This window comes from Anomaloglossus baeobatrachus, chromosome 8 (assembly GCF_048569485.1).
Source record: "Anomaloglossus baeobatrachus isolate aAnoBae1 chromosome 8, aAnoBae1.hap1, whole genome shotgun sequence".
Classification (NCBI taxonomy): domain Eukaryota; kingdom Metazoa; phylum Chordata; class Amphibia; order Anura; family Aromobatidae; genus Anomaloglossus; species Anomaloglossus baeobatrachus.
Window position 1 is genome coordinate 172,682,176 of NC_134360.1, and position 12,872 is coordinate 172,695,047.

Here is a 12,872-nt window from a genome sequence, read left to right on the forward strand (position 1 = left end):
CCTGCGTGGGATCGACGAGTGTGAATGATGTAGGACGCATCATGCACACAGGCTTCAGATAAAGGACGAAGCTGGCCGAAAGAGGAGGCGCCGACACCGGAGAACAGAGACGCCCATATGGCCCAACTCCATCTCAGCGACCGTTTAGGTAAGTATTATAAAGTAATTTTTTGTTCTACACAGCAGTCTGAGTTCTTATATATGTTAGAATGCTGTATATAAGAGCCCACTGGTGGTGGCCACAGCTTATAGGCCCCAAATCTGCTGACAGCTTCCCTTTAAGGATCGGGCAATTTTTCATTTTTGCCATTTCGTTTTTTCCTCTGCTCATTCCAAGAGCCCTAACGTTTTTATTTTTCCATCGATATAGCCATGTGAGGGCTTGTTTTTTGTGAATTGAGATATACTTTTGAATGCAATCATCTATATTATCATATGAAGTAATAGCAAGCAGGAACAAAAATTCCAAGTGTTGTGAAATAGCAAAAAAAGTGACATTTTGCAACTGTTTCTTTATTTTTTTTTATTTACTTTAATTTCATTTTTACATAAAATTGAATGGGCAATATCATTCTACAGGCCAGGTCAGTATGATTACATAGATATTAAATATGTATAGTTTTTTTTTATTACTTAAATGGTGAAAAAAAATTCAGAAATTTTGAATAAAAAATCTTACTTGTGTTGCGACATTCCAAGAGCTGTAACCTTTTACATTTTTGGGATATGGAGCTGTGTGAGGCCTTTTTTTTGCACCCAGAGATGATGTATTTATTGATATTATTTTGGGGTATAATGTTTTCATCGACTGTTATTACATTTTTTTCTGTTGTCCCGGAGGCCGAAAAGTTGCAGTTCTGGTGTTTTGATTTTCTTTTCTCGTTATGCTGTTTACCGATCAGATTAATTTATTATATATTTTGATAGATCAGGCTTTTAAAAATACAGCAATACAAAATATGTGTTTGTTTTTTGTTTTAATTATTTCTCAATTTTTAATGTGGTAAAAGAGGGGTGATATGAACAATTTTGTTTTCATATTTTTTAAAACGTTTTTTCTACCTTATACTGCAGTTAATAAACCATTTAGTCTGATTACTTGTTCTATATCCAGTAATGCAACAACCTTGCTGTATATAGAAGAAATCACAGTCTTCTATGAACTCTACCCACCGGCTGGCTTTCACAGGAGTACTGGGATGACCGACAAAGGGGTCTTTTGCAGACCCTTGGCTGTCGTGACAACACATTGGCATTCTGCAATCGTGTTAAGAGCACATTGATGATTGCTCAGAAGAGCATGCACCCTGATAATACACATTAAATGCTATTACAGTGGCATTTAATAGGTTAACAGCCTCGGGCTGAGCGACGCTCCACCTGCTGTTAGAGAAAGATAAAGGCTGAATGATTCAGCCTTCATCTGCAGGAAAATATGCCGGTTAGGTGTGCGAGCCCGCATTAAAGGCAAGCAGACAACTCATGACATGCACAACACGTCATTACTCGTGAAGGGGCTAAATAACCATTAAATTCAGGTTATTTTTCATTGTATGTACAATTTGTATGGTTTTGGAGACAAATCGAGGGTATCCTGAAGCTTGAAAAGTTGTTGTGTGAAACACTGGGGTCAATTATGGATTCAAAATCCAAAAGTTAGACAATAAGAAGCATCATATCTAACTCAACGAAAATTGTGTTCCCCAGTATAATCTAACTCTTTCCTGTTCCCCCTTTCTAATTTTTCCTCAGAATCTGCTCCCTCCTATTCATCTGTCTCCACAACCTCCAAGCACCCAGCAGGACTTGGAAACTGCACTACGACAGATACTGGCTGATGACGGTTCATGATGATGGCTCTGATCTAAAACTAAAGGGTGCTTTACACGCTGCGACATCGCTAGCGATGTCGTGCGCGATAGCACCCGCCCCCTTCAAGGGGCAGCTGCGTTCGGCGTCATAGTAACGTCACTGCGGCGTCACTAAGCGGCCGCCCAATAGCAGAGGAGGGGCGGAGATGAGCGTCCGGAACATGCCGCCCACCTTCTTCCTTCCTCATTGCCGGTGAACGGAGGTAAGGAGAAGATGTTCGTCGTTCCTGCGGTGTCACACACAGCGATGTGTGGTGCCACAGGAACGACGAACAACATCGTACCTGCAGCAGCAACGATATTAAGGAATGAACGATGAGTCAACGAGCAACGATTTTTCACGTTTTTGCGCTCGTTGATCGTCGCTCATTGGTGTCACATGCTGAGATGTCGCTAACGGCGCCGGATGTGCGTCACTAACGACGTGACCCCGTCGATATATATCGTTAGCGATTTTGCAGCGTGTAAAGCACCCTTAAGAGTCCCATTACACGTAGCGACGCACCAGCGATCCGACCAGTGATCCGACCTGGCAGGGATCGCTGGAACGTCGCTACATGGTCGCTGGTGAGCTGTCAATTAGGCAGATCTCCACAGTGATCAGAGATCAGCCACCAGCCATCAGCGACCTGTGTAACGACAGCTCCCTGCTTACTCAGAACGGGCACTCGTTGGTCTCCCGCCGTCAAACACGCCGATGCGTGCTAAAAATGGTCCTGATCGCTTTGTTGCAATCAGCGACCTCACAGCAGGGGCCCGCTCGCTGCTGCCTTTCACACACAGCGAGATTGCTAGCGAGGTCGCTGATACATCATGAAACCTGTGACTTTTCAGCGATCTCGTTAGCAATCACACTGTGTGTGACGGCGGCTTAACATTGTCCAGAATTTGAAACAACCACTTTTATCTCCAAGACTTCTCTCATGCTGCTTCATTTGCTGGATTGCACAACCCAGACGATCAGACTAATACCTGAATACCTGGCGCCAGCATTTTTAAGCATGCTTAAAAACACTTCGCTTTAGACAGACATATACCCTTATTTCACTAATCTAACTTCTCCCTATTCCCTAAACTAAATTTTCCTCAGAATCTGCTCCCTCCTATTCATCTGTCTTCACATCCTCCATGCACGCAATAGCACCAGGCAACTGCACTTAAACAGATACTGGCTGATGACCCAAGAAGCTTTAGGCCGGGGCCACACGGGGGACTACTGCGATCCTCGCGGGCCACACGGGGGACTACTGCGATCCTCGCATGACACTCGGCTCACTCTGGCAGGACAACGGTAGCCGAGTGTCATGCGAGTGTCACAGCAACTGAGGTCCGATCATGCTATCGGACCACAGCGGCGGGGGGGGCGGGCCGGCACTGGGGAGAGGCGGGCCAGCGCTGCGGAGGGGAGGGATTTATCTCCCTCTCTTCTCCGTTTCCGGCTATTGCCATTCTCGCTCTGCACTCGCAGTACACCAGTGTACTGCAAGTGCAGTGCGATTTTTCTCTCGCCCCATAGACTTGAATGGGTGCGAGAGAAACAAGGATCGCATTACACCCACAGCATGCTGCAACTATTTTCTCGGTCCGATTAGGGCTGAGAAAATAGTCGCTCATGGGTGCTGGTACATAGGCTAATATCGGTCCAACTGGAATGCGATGTTTTATCGCACTCCACTCGCTATTATTTTCATGCCGTGTGTCTTAGGCCTTATATGAAAAATCCTATTTATTATAATGATGGCCACCTTATTTCCTTATGAATTGTCAGCTTACTCCTCACTCGTCCTGTAACTGTTGAACTATGTATTACTTGGTAATATTATTAATATTATTATTGTCTGTACATGTCCCCACTTAATTAAAAAGGGCTGCGGAATTTGTTCTCACAATGCAAATAAAATTTTTATTATAATTTTGATATACACTGTTTAACAAGTGAGTCGTATATGTCCACATTAAAGGCCAGTACTGAATTAGAGAAGCACTCACATTAAGTCTCACATTAAGTTTTTTTTGTTTTTTTTTTTTACTAAATCCTTGTATATGTATATGTACTGTAGTGTGAGTGCATTAATATACTCCTCTACCATGGTCTTCTTCAGTATCCAGGGCTCTTCTGCTCTTCTCAGTGATATCACCGCTGTGAAGACTCCCTGGATCACGCGTTACCTGGAAGAGGCTTTTACAATGTAAGTCTACGGAGTGTCAGAACGAGGCTCAGAATGAGGCTCCATAACCTTACGATGTAAAAGAGACTTCCTGCTAACATATAGGGCATCGAGTGAGCCGGATAGTCTAAAGAGCGGTTATGTCACTGAGAAGAGGAACAGAACAGTACTGGATCCCAGAAAAGGCAGCAGTAGGTGAGTATAATAACACACACTGTACTACATACACATATACACAGATTTAGTTAAAAAAAAAAAACTTCACGAAAGGCCTACTTTAACAATTAAGTACTGAACTGTTTTTTTGTACCAATCCTAACATCTGCGTATAAAGTGAAGGTTAGACAGCAGTCAACATTGATATTGTCCTTGCATGCGCGATCTACCAATACCTTATATCCTGAATGGAAACATTGTTACGGGGTGTAAGGGAAGAGCAGTTGAACTTTGCAGTTGTCTAATGATCTCACTATTGAGTAATTAAAAAGGAATTCACAGAAATAATAACATGCGGAAAACAGTCAGTAGCAGCCAGCGTTAAACATTTCTTTCCCAGTAATACGGAAAGCTGGTCATTTCCTTCTTCGTATCTTTAGTACAAGTTGTCTCTACTAACGACAATGGTGTGAAAACAATGAGTTGGCTGAAACTCAAGGAGAATGGGGACTCTCCTATACCAAGAGGAGTTAGAGAAAGATTGCCGTCATCAGGAGAAGCCAGGAAAAACTGGAGGACCTGAAAGGGAAACCTAGTACTGTAGAAAACTCCAAAAACTCCCTTATAATTACAAAACAGGAAACCCATCATATTCCAGGACATTGAGCCACAAAAAAATCCTTAAACATTTCAAAACGATATCCCAGAAGTATCCTCCACTTAAGAGAATTTCATCATCAACTGTTAATAAGGAGTTTGGAACCTCACCATGAACTTGAACTTTCTTTTTAGTTCAGTTCTGTTCATCTTGAATCTTTTTGGTTATTTAAGAAAACTAACTTTTTTGCCCTAAAATTTCAAAACAATTCCAATTACATGTATAAAAAGAAAAGCATAAGAGAAGAAAGAAGCAAAAAAATGCTGAAATTCATAGGAAAAGGTCTTGTCAGCTCTTCTACAGCTTTCAAAAATACATATTACAACCACAGTGATTGTGATAAAAGCTTGAGATCTGTCAGGCTCTGATATTCAAGTTAAAATGTAACAGCTTAAAGCCCCAGTACACATGAGATTAAAGTCATCTGAACCAACAAAGATTGTCTGAATTGGCCAAGAGTCTAATGTGCATAGGGACCACACTGAATTCTCCCCCATTTTCATATGATCATATGATCGGAAGGATCTGGTACACCAGTTTTTCAGTAGTTGATTCTTTTGTTTTAGGTGCTGCCATAAGACACTTACATAGGGAGAACCCAGAAGAGGTAGCCATCGACCAGACAAAGTTTTGGCCTACAGCTTTATCATGAGTATGGTGAGTTTTAAGTCCCATTGGCCAACTGAATTGTTTGGAGTGAGATAAGTAGTGCCATAACTACTGGCAAGATGCTTATCTCTTGTGCATACTTAAAATTATGTGTAAATGGGATGCGCAGAAACCATACCATTGTCAAATATAAGTGCTATTGACATGAATTTCTGACCAGATGTCGGTAACAATCCACCCAATCCATACAGGCAAAGAAATCAAACCATAGATGTCTATAACTTAAGTTATGTGTAATAATGACAATTGATACAGGGAATAAGTATTGAATACATGTAATAAGAGAGGTGCATAAAGCTATGGAAAGTAATGACACCAGCTGAAATCAGTAATTAGAAAGAAATCCGGCCACTTAGTGAAAAATAATATCAGCTGGTTCAACTGACAGCCTATAAAAATGTGTCTCATTACCAAGGTGCCACACAAGAAACATCTCATCATAGGTAAAATTAGTGAGCTGGCAGAAGACCTTCACAACCTTATTGCTACAAAACATATTTAAGGCATTGGTTACAGAAGATTTTTTAAACTACTGAAGAGGTTCCAGCGAGCACTGTTTGGGACATAATCTGGAAGTGGAAAGAACATCATTTCACCATAAACCGGCCATGACCAGACAGAAGAGTGAAGATAATTACAGAAGAATTCTTCAAGAGACAAGAACCACATGTGGAAAGCAACAAAAACCTAGAATCATCAGGTATAATTGTTTAAAAAAAAACAATAAGTAATGCACACAATATCCATGGATGATATGCACGCTCACCACACAAGACTCCACTGCTGAACAAAAAGCATGTTCAAGCATATTTAAAGTTTGTGCAACAATATTTAGACAATCCTGTGAAATACTGGGAGAATATAGTCTGGTCAGATGATACCAAAATTGAACTGTATGAATGCTGGAATACACGCCATCTTTAGCGGCCAAAAGGCAAAGGTGTAACAACCGCAGTCGCAGAAATCGCGCAGTGACAGCTCTGTGATCCAGCACCCTGGAGTAAATTAGTATCATGTTTTCTCTCTTTTTCTTTAATGCAGTATGGGGGACACATACATTATATATACATACACACCAGGATAGGGCCCAGGCTGGGGGACAATATATATACCAGCATCGGAGCCAGGCTGTGGGACATTATATAACCAGCATGGGAGCCAGGCTGGGGGACATTATATATATATCAACAGGGAGCCAGACTGGAGGACATTATATATACCAGCATAGAAGCCAGGCTGGGGGACATTATATATATATCAACAGGTGAGCCAGACTGGAGGACATTATATATACCAGCATGGGAGCCAGACTGGAGGACATTATATATACCAGCATGGGAGCCAGGCTGGGGGACATTATATATACCAGCATGGGAGCCAGGCTGGGGGACATTATATATCCTATACTGTAGATAAATCCTGGCTCCCATTCTGGTATATATAATGTCCCCCAGCCTGGCTCCCCTGTTGATATATATATAATGTCCCCCAGCCTGGCTCCCATGCTGGTATATATAATGTCCCCCAGCCTGGCTCCCATGCTGGTATATATAGTGTTCCCCAGCCTGGCTCCCCTGTTGATATATATATATATAATGTCCCCCAGCCTGGCTCCCATGCTGGTATATATAATGTCCCCCAGCCTGGCTCCCATGCTGGTATATATAATGTCCTCCAGTCTGGCTCCCATGCTGGTATATATAATGTCCTCCAGTCTGGCTCCCCTGTTGATATATATATAATGTCCCCCAGCCTGGCTTCTATGCTGGTATATATAATGTCCTCCAGTCTGGCTCCCTGTTGATATATATATAATGTCCCCCAGCCTGGCTCCCATGCTGGTATATATAATGTCCCCCAGCCTGGCTCCCATGCTGGTATATATAATGTCCCCCAGCCTGGCTCCCATGCTGGTATATATAGTGTTCCCCAGCCTGGCTCCCCTGTTGATATATATATATATAATGTCCCCCAGCCTGGCTCCCATGCTGGTATATATAATGTCCCCCAGCCTGGCTCCCATGCTGGTATATATAATGTCCTCCAGTCTGGCTCCCATGCTGGTATATATAATGTCCTCCAGTCTGGCTCCCCTGTTGATATATATATATAATGTCCCCCAGCCTGGCTTCTATGCTGGTATATATAATGTCCTCCAGTCTGGCTCCCTGTTGATATATATATAATGTCCCCCAGCCTGGCTCCCATGCTGGTATATATAATGTCCCCCAGCCTGGCTCCCATGCTGGTATATATAATGTCCCCCAGCCTGGCTCCCATGCTGGTATATATAATGTCCCCCAGCCTGGCTCTCATGCTGGTATATATAATGTCCCCCAGCCTGGCTCCCATGCTGGTATATATAATGTACCCCAGTCTGGCTCCCCTGTTGATATATATATAATGTCCCCAGCCTGGCTCCCATGCTGGTATATATAATGTCCCCCAGCCTGGCTCCCATGCTGGTATATATAATGTCCCCAAGCCTGGCTCCCATGCTGGTATATATAATGTACCCCAGCCTGGGCTTTATCCTGGTATATATAATGTCCCCCAGCCTGGCTCCCTTGCTGCTATGTAAAATGTACCAGATGTAATAGGATTTAGAGGATTATGGAGTGTACGTTATACTATACTGAGGATTATGGGATGTGAATTATCTTAAATGGAGGACTGTGAGATGTGTATTATATTATATGGACGACTATGCTCTACACTACTATACTATGTGGAGGACTATGTGAAGTGTATTATAATACATGGGAAACTATGGGGGTGCATTGTAATATATGAAGGTTTATTTGAGACCCATTATACTATATGGAAGGCTATGTGGGGGCCATTATAGTATTTGGACAGCTATATACGAGGGGGACAAAGATAACCCATGGGATGGGAAAGTTTTGTGCTGAGAGAAAGAGGCTCTTTCCCTCAGCACCTCGGCACCCAGCTTTCCCATGCTCTGCTATACAGCTTTCCATCAGCACCCAGCTTTTCCATGGTCTGATATCATGGGAAAGCTGCGTGCTGAAGGAAAGATGTATAGCCGAGCATGGGGAAGGTGCGTGCTAAGGACAAGATGGATATCAGAATATACACTATGTGCAGAATTATTAGGCAAATGAGTATTTTGATTACATGATACTTTTTCTACATGTTGTCCTACTCCAAGCTGTATAGGCTTGAGAGCCAACTACCAAGTAAGTAAATCAGGTGATGTGCATCTCTGTAATGTGGAGGGGAGTAGTGTAATGACATCAACACCCTATATAAGGTGTGCTTAATTATTAGGCAACTTCCTTTCCTTTGGCAAAATGGGTCAGAAGAGAGATTTGACGGGCTCTGAGAAGTCCAAAATTGGCAGATGTCTTGCAGAGGGATGCAGCAGTCTTGAAATTGCCAAACTTTTGAAGCGTGATCACCGAACAATCAAGTGTTTCATGGCAAATAGCCAACAGGGTCACAAGAAGCGCGTTGGGAAAAAAAGGCGCAAAATAACTGCCCATGAATTGAGGAAAATCAAGCGTGAAACTGCCAAGATGCCATTTGCCACCAGTTTGGCCATATTTCAGAGCTGCAACGTTACTGGAGTATCAACAAGCACAAGGTATACCATACTCAGGGACATGGCCAAGGTAAGGAAGGCTGAAAAACCACCACCTTTGAAAAAGAAACATAAGATAAAACGTCAAGACTGGGCCAAGAAATATCTTAAGACTGATTTTTCAAAGGTTTTACGGACTGATGAAATGAGAGTGACTCTTGATGGGCCAGAGGCTGGATCAGTAAAGGGCAGAGAGCTCCACTCCAACTCAGACACCAGCAAGGTGGAGGTGGGGTACTAGTATGGGCTGATATCAAAGATGAACTTGTGGGACCTTTTCGGGTTGAAGATGGAGTGAATCTCAACTCCCAGACCTATTGCCAGTTTCTGGAAGACAACTTCTTCAAGCAGTGGAAGAGGAAGAAGTCGGCATCGTTCAAGAAAAACATGATTTTCATGCAGGAAAATGCTTCTTCACATGCATCCAACTACTCTACAGCGTGGCTGGCCAGTAAAGGTCTAAAAGATGAAAAAATAATGACATGGCCCCCTTGTTCACCTGATCTGAACCCCATAGAGAACCTGTGGTCCCTCATAAAATGTAAGATCTACAGGGAGGGAAACCAGTACACCTCTCGGAACAGTGTCTGGGAGGCTGTGGTGGCTGCTGCACGCAATGTTGATCGTAAACAGATCAAGCAACTGACAGAATCTATGGATGGTAGGCTGTTAAGAGTCATCATAAAGAAAGGTGGCTATATTGGTCACTAATTTTTTTACGTTTTGTTTTTGCATGTCTGAAATGTATATTTCTAAATTTTGTGCAGTTTTATTGTTTTACCTGATGAAAATAAACAAGTGAGATGGGAATATATTTGGTTTTTATTAAGATGCCTAATAATTCTGCACAGTAATAGTTACCTACACAAACAGATATCCTCCTATATCCTATATATCATGCCAAATCTAAAGAAAACCCACTCCAACTTCTACAAATATTAAGCTTTGATATTTATGAATCTTTTGGGTTGATTAAGAACATAGTTGTTGAGCAATAATAAAATAATCCTCTAAGGCTATGTGCGCATGTTTGCTCTCTGCACCGCACACAAAAGGTCCGCTTCAGAGCGCAGGTGAAAAGCTCCGTTCTGAAGCGCCTGGTGCCTGCAGAATTTGTGCGCTCTGCATGCTGCCTCTCCCTATAGACAGCATGCAAAGCGCACGAAAGAAGTGACATGTCACTTCTTAGAACGCACGCTTCGGGCAGCAGATGAATCGCTGCGTTCTAATACGCCACATGCGCACGTCTCATGCACAATCTTCATAGATTGTGCTGGGAACGCATGCAGTTACGCTGCGGTGCAGAACGCAGCGTAACTGCATGCAATACGCACACGTGCGCACATAGCCTAAAATACAACTTGCCTAATAATTCTGCACACAGTGTAGGAAAGCTGGGTTGTTCTAGAAGGATTTTAGATCATGTGAAACCTGGGTGCTGAGGGAAACAGCCAAGTATCAGCGTCACAATCCCGTACCCTGAGTGTTGGAGTCATTATCCTATACTCTGAGTGTCGGTGTACAGTTGGGGAGGCCACAGGTCAAAATTTTGTATCAGGGCCCATCAAACTTTAGTTACACCACTGCAAAAACGCACTGTATATCTCCCCAAAAAACACCAACATTGAAGTTTGGCAGTGGGAACATCATGGTATGGGGCTGTTTTTCAGCATACTTCCCTGGCAAACTTCATATAATTGAAGGAAGGCTGAATGGACAAATGTAATGAGACATTCTTAATCAAAATATGATACCGGGATGATGAAACGACATTTCAACTGGTATAATGATCCGAAACACACAGCCAAGAAAATACTCAATTGGTTTCAGAGAAAAAAAATAAACTTGCTAGTATGGCCCAGACAATCACCTGACCTGAATCCAATTTTTGGAAGGAACTAAATCTCAGAGTTCATAGAATTAGCCCACAGAAACTTCAGGATTAGAAGATGTTTGTGTGGAAGAATGGGCCACAATCACACCTGAGCAATGCATGTGATTAGTTTCGCTATATAGGAGGCATCTTGAAGCTTTCATCATCAACAAAGGCATTTGTAGGATATACTAAATAAATTTCACTAAGTGCGTTCAATACTTTTTCCATGTGTAATTTCTCATAATTACACATAATTTAATTTATGGACATCTACGGTTCTATTTCTCTGCCTGTGTGCATAGGATGGGTTGTTACTGACATCTGGTGAGAAATTCATATCAATACCACCAATAGAAATATAATTAGTTAGAAATGTGGTCATGTGTTCAATACTTATTTCACGCGCTATAGTGTTATTCTAAAGAAACACAAAAATTATATTAAAATATTTTATAGGTGTGGGCTTTCTAATTTATTTGTATATAAAATTCAGAGGACAGATTATCTTGTCATGTGGCTACTTCATTCAATAGACCTGGTGCCACTGTTCCTTCAAGGATTATAAATAGGTGGAGCTGTTATTTGGTTTGTTGACCCTTTTTGTTTTAGAAGTGAATTTACAGAATGTGCTCAAACTGTCTTTATTTTGCGCAAATTGCATCATAAACCACTATATGTGACGCAGTAGCACATGCAGATATACAATACATGCTTAAATTACATGTGAATAGGAGACATTTTGGGGTAAGCATCAATTACGAACAGCTGCATTATTAATAAAGCGATTGGTCAATTGGTGAGTAAATGGAGGGTCTGTAGCACATTGTGACATCCCCTTGAGAAAGCAGTGTGCAATATATATGTCGGGCACGATCATCGTTTGTGTGGTTCGGATAATTATATATTTACTATGATCATGTTTAACTTTATATATTTCAGTCAACCGGTTCAGGGTTAAAGCTGCACTGCTGTGCATAAAGAATGAATGCTGGATTCTTTGATATGTGACTTTAATCTACACGTTTCGCAGTAAATCTCCGTCATCAGAATCATCACATTTCAGATAATACTGATATATACAGTATTAGAGTAACATTATTTTTTTTACCTGATTAAGGTGAGGAACCAAATTACAATCTTCCTTCAGCTGCTCCAAATGATGAATTAGAAAGTTGCTAACTCCAATAGAGCGACAGATGCCTGGTAATGAAACAAGACATCCATTGTGAAAATTTGTAGGTATCATGTGTAAGTTTAGCATTAATCTTTTAGTTGATAACACCCATGTGGTTGATGTTAAAGGAGAAGTCTCAGTATTTTTTTTCTCATCCCCCCTACTTATGTATGGGATGTAGTGCAATAGTATAAAAATACTTACCTTCTTACCAAGTCTTCAGCGCTGCTCCAGTCCACTTCTGGACCATGTGACAGGTCCTTGCCGTGTTGGCTCACATTATTTAGGACAGTGCTTTTTTTCCATTGTAAATATATAAGACCCCAAACAGGGCTTCACAGACTTAGATTAACCCTAGAGCGCGCAACCATAGAAATCTACCATAGAAAACAAGTAACCTAGCAGGCCTGCGAGGCCCCAGGTATGCGTTCTAGGGTTAAGAAAGGAATTGCCAATCCACACATAAACACCTGTGTGAGCCGACTAGGCTGTTCTCAGGTCAAGACGGATAGAAAAGGACCAAAGCTGAAAACCGGGGAAGATGGTAGTTTTTTTTTTTCAGTGCTGGAGTGGTGCTTTAAACATACAGGTTAATCTCAATAAATTAGAATATCATTAAAAAGCTGATTTATTTCAGTAATTCAATACAAAAAGGGAAACACATATATGGAGTCATTATAGAGTTATTATATAGAG

The 12,872-nt window shown here is 41.8% G+C and overlaps 1 protein-coding gene across 2 annotated transcripts in view; it reads right to left on the reverse strand.

Moving 5' to 3' along the window:
* The window catches only part of LOC142250124 (glyoxal reductase-like), a 244,615-nt gene that overhangs the window by 96,721 nt on the left and 135,022 nt on the right, over positions 1-12,872 (reverse strand). For both annotated transcript variants that reach the window (XM_075322213.1, XM_075322214.1), the window contains exon 5: positions 12,111-12,202. In XM_075322213.1, the coding sequence (XP_075178328.1) occupies positions 12,111-12,202 (92 nt within the window). The remainder of the gene's footprint in view (positions 1-12,110; positions 12,203-12,872) is intronic.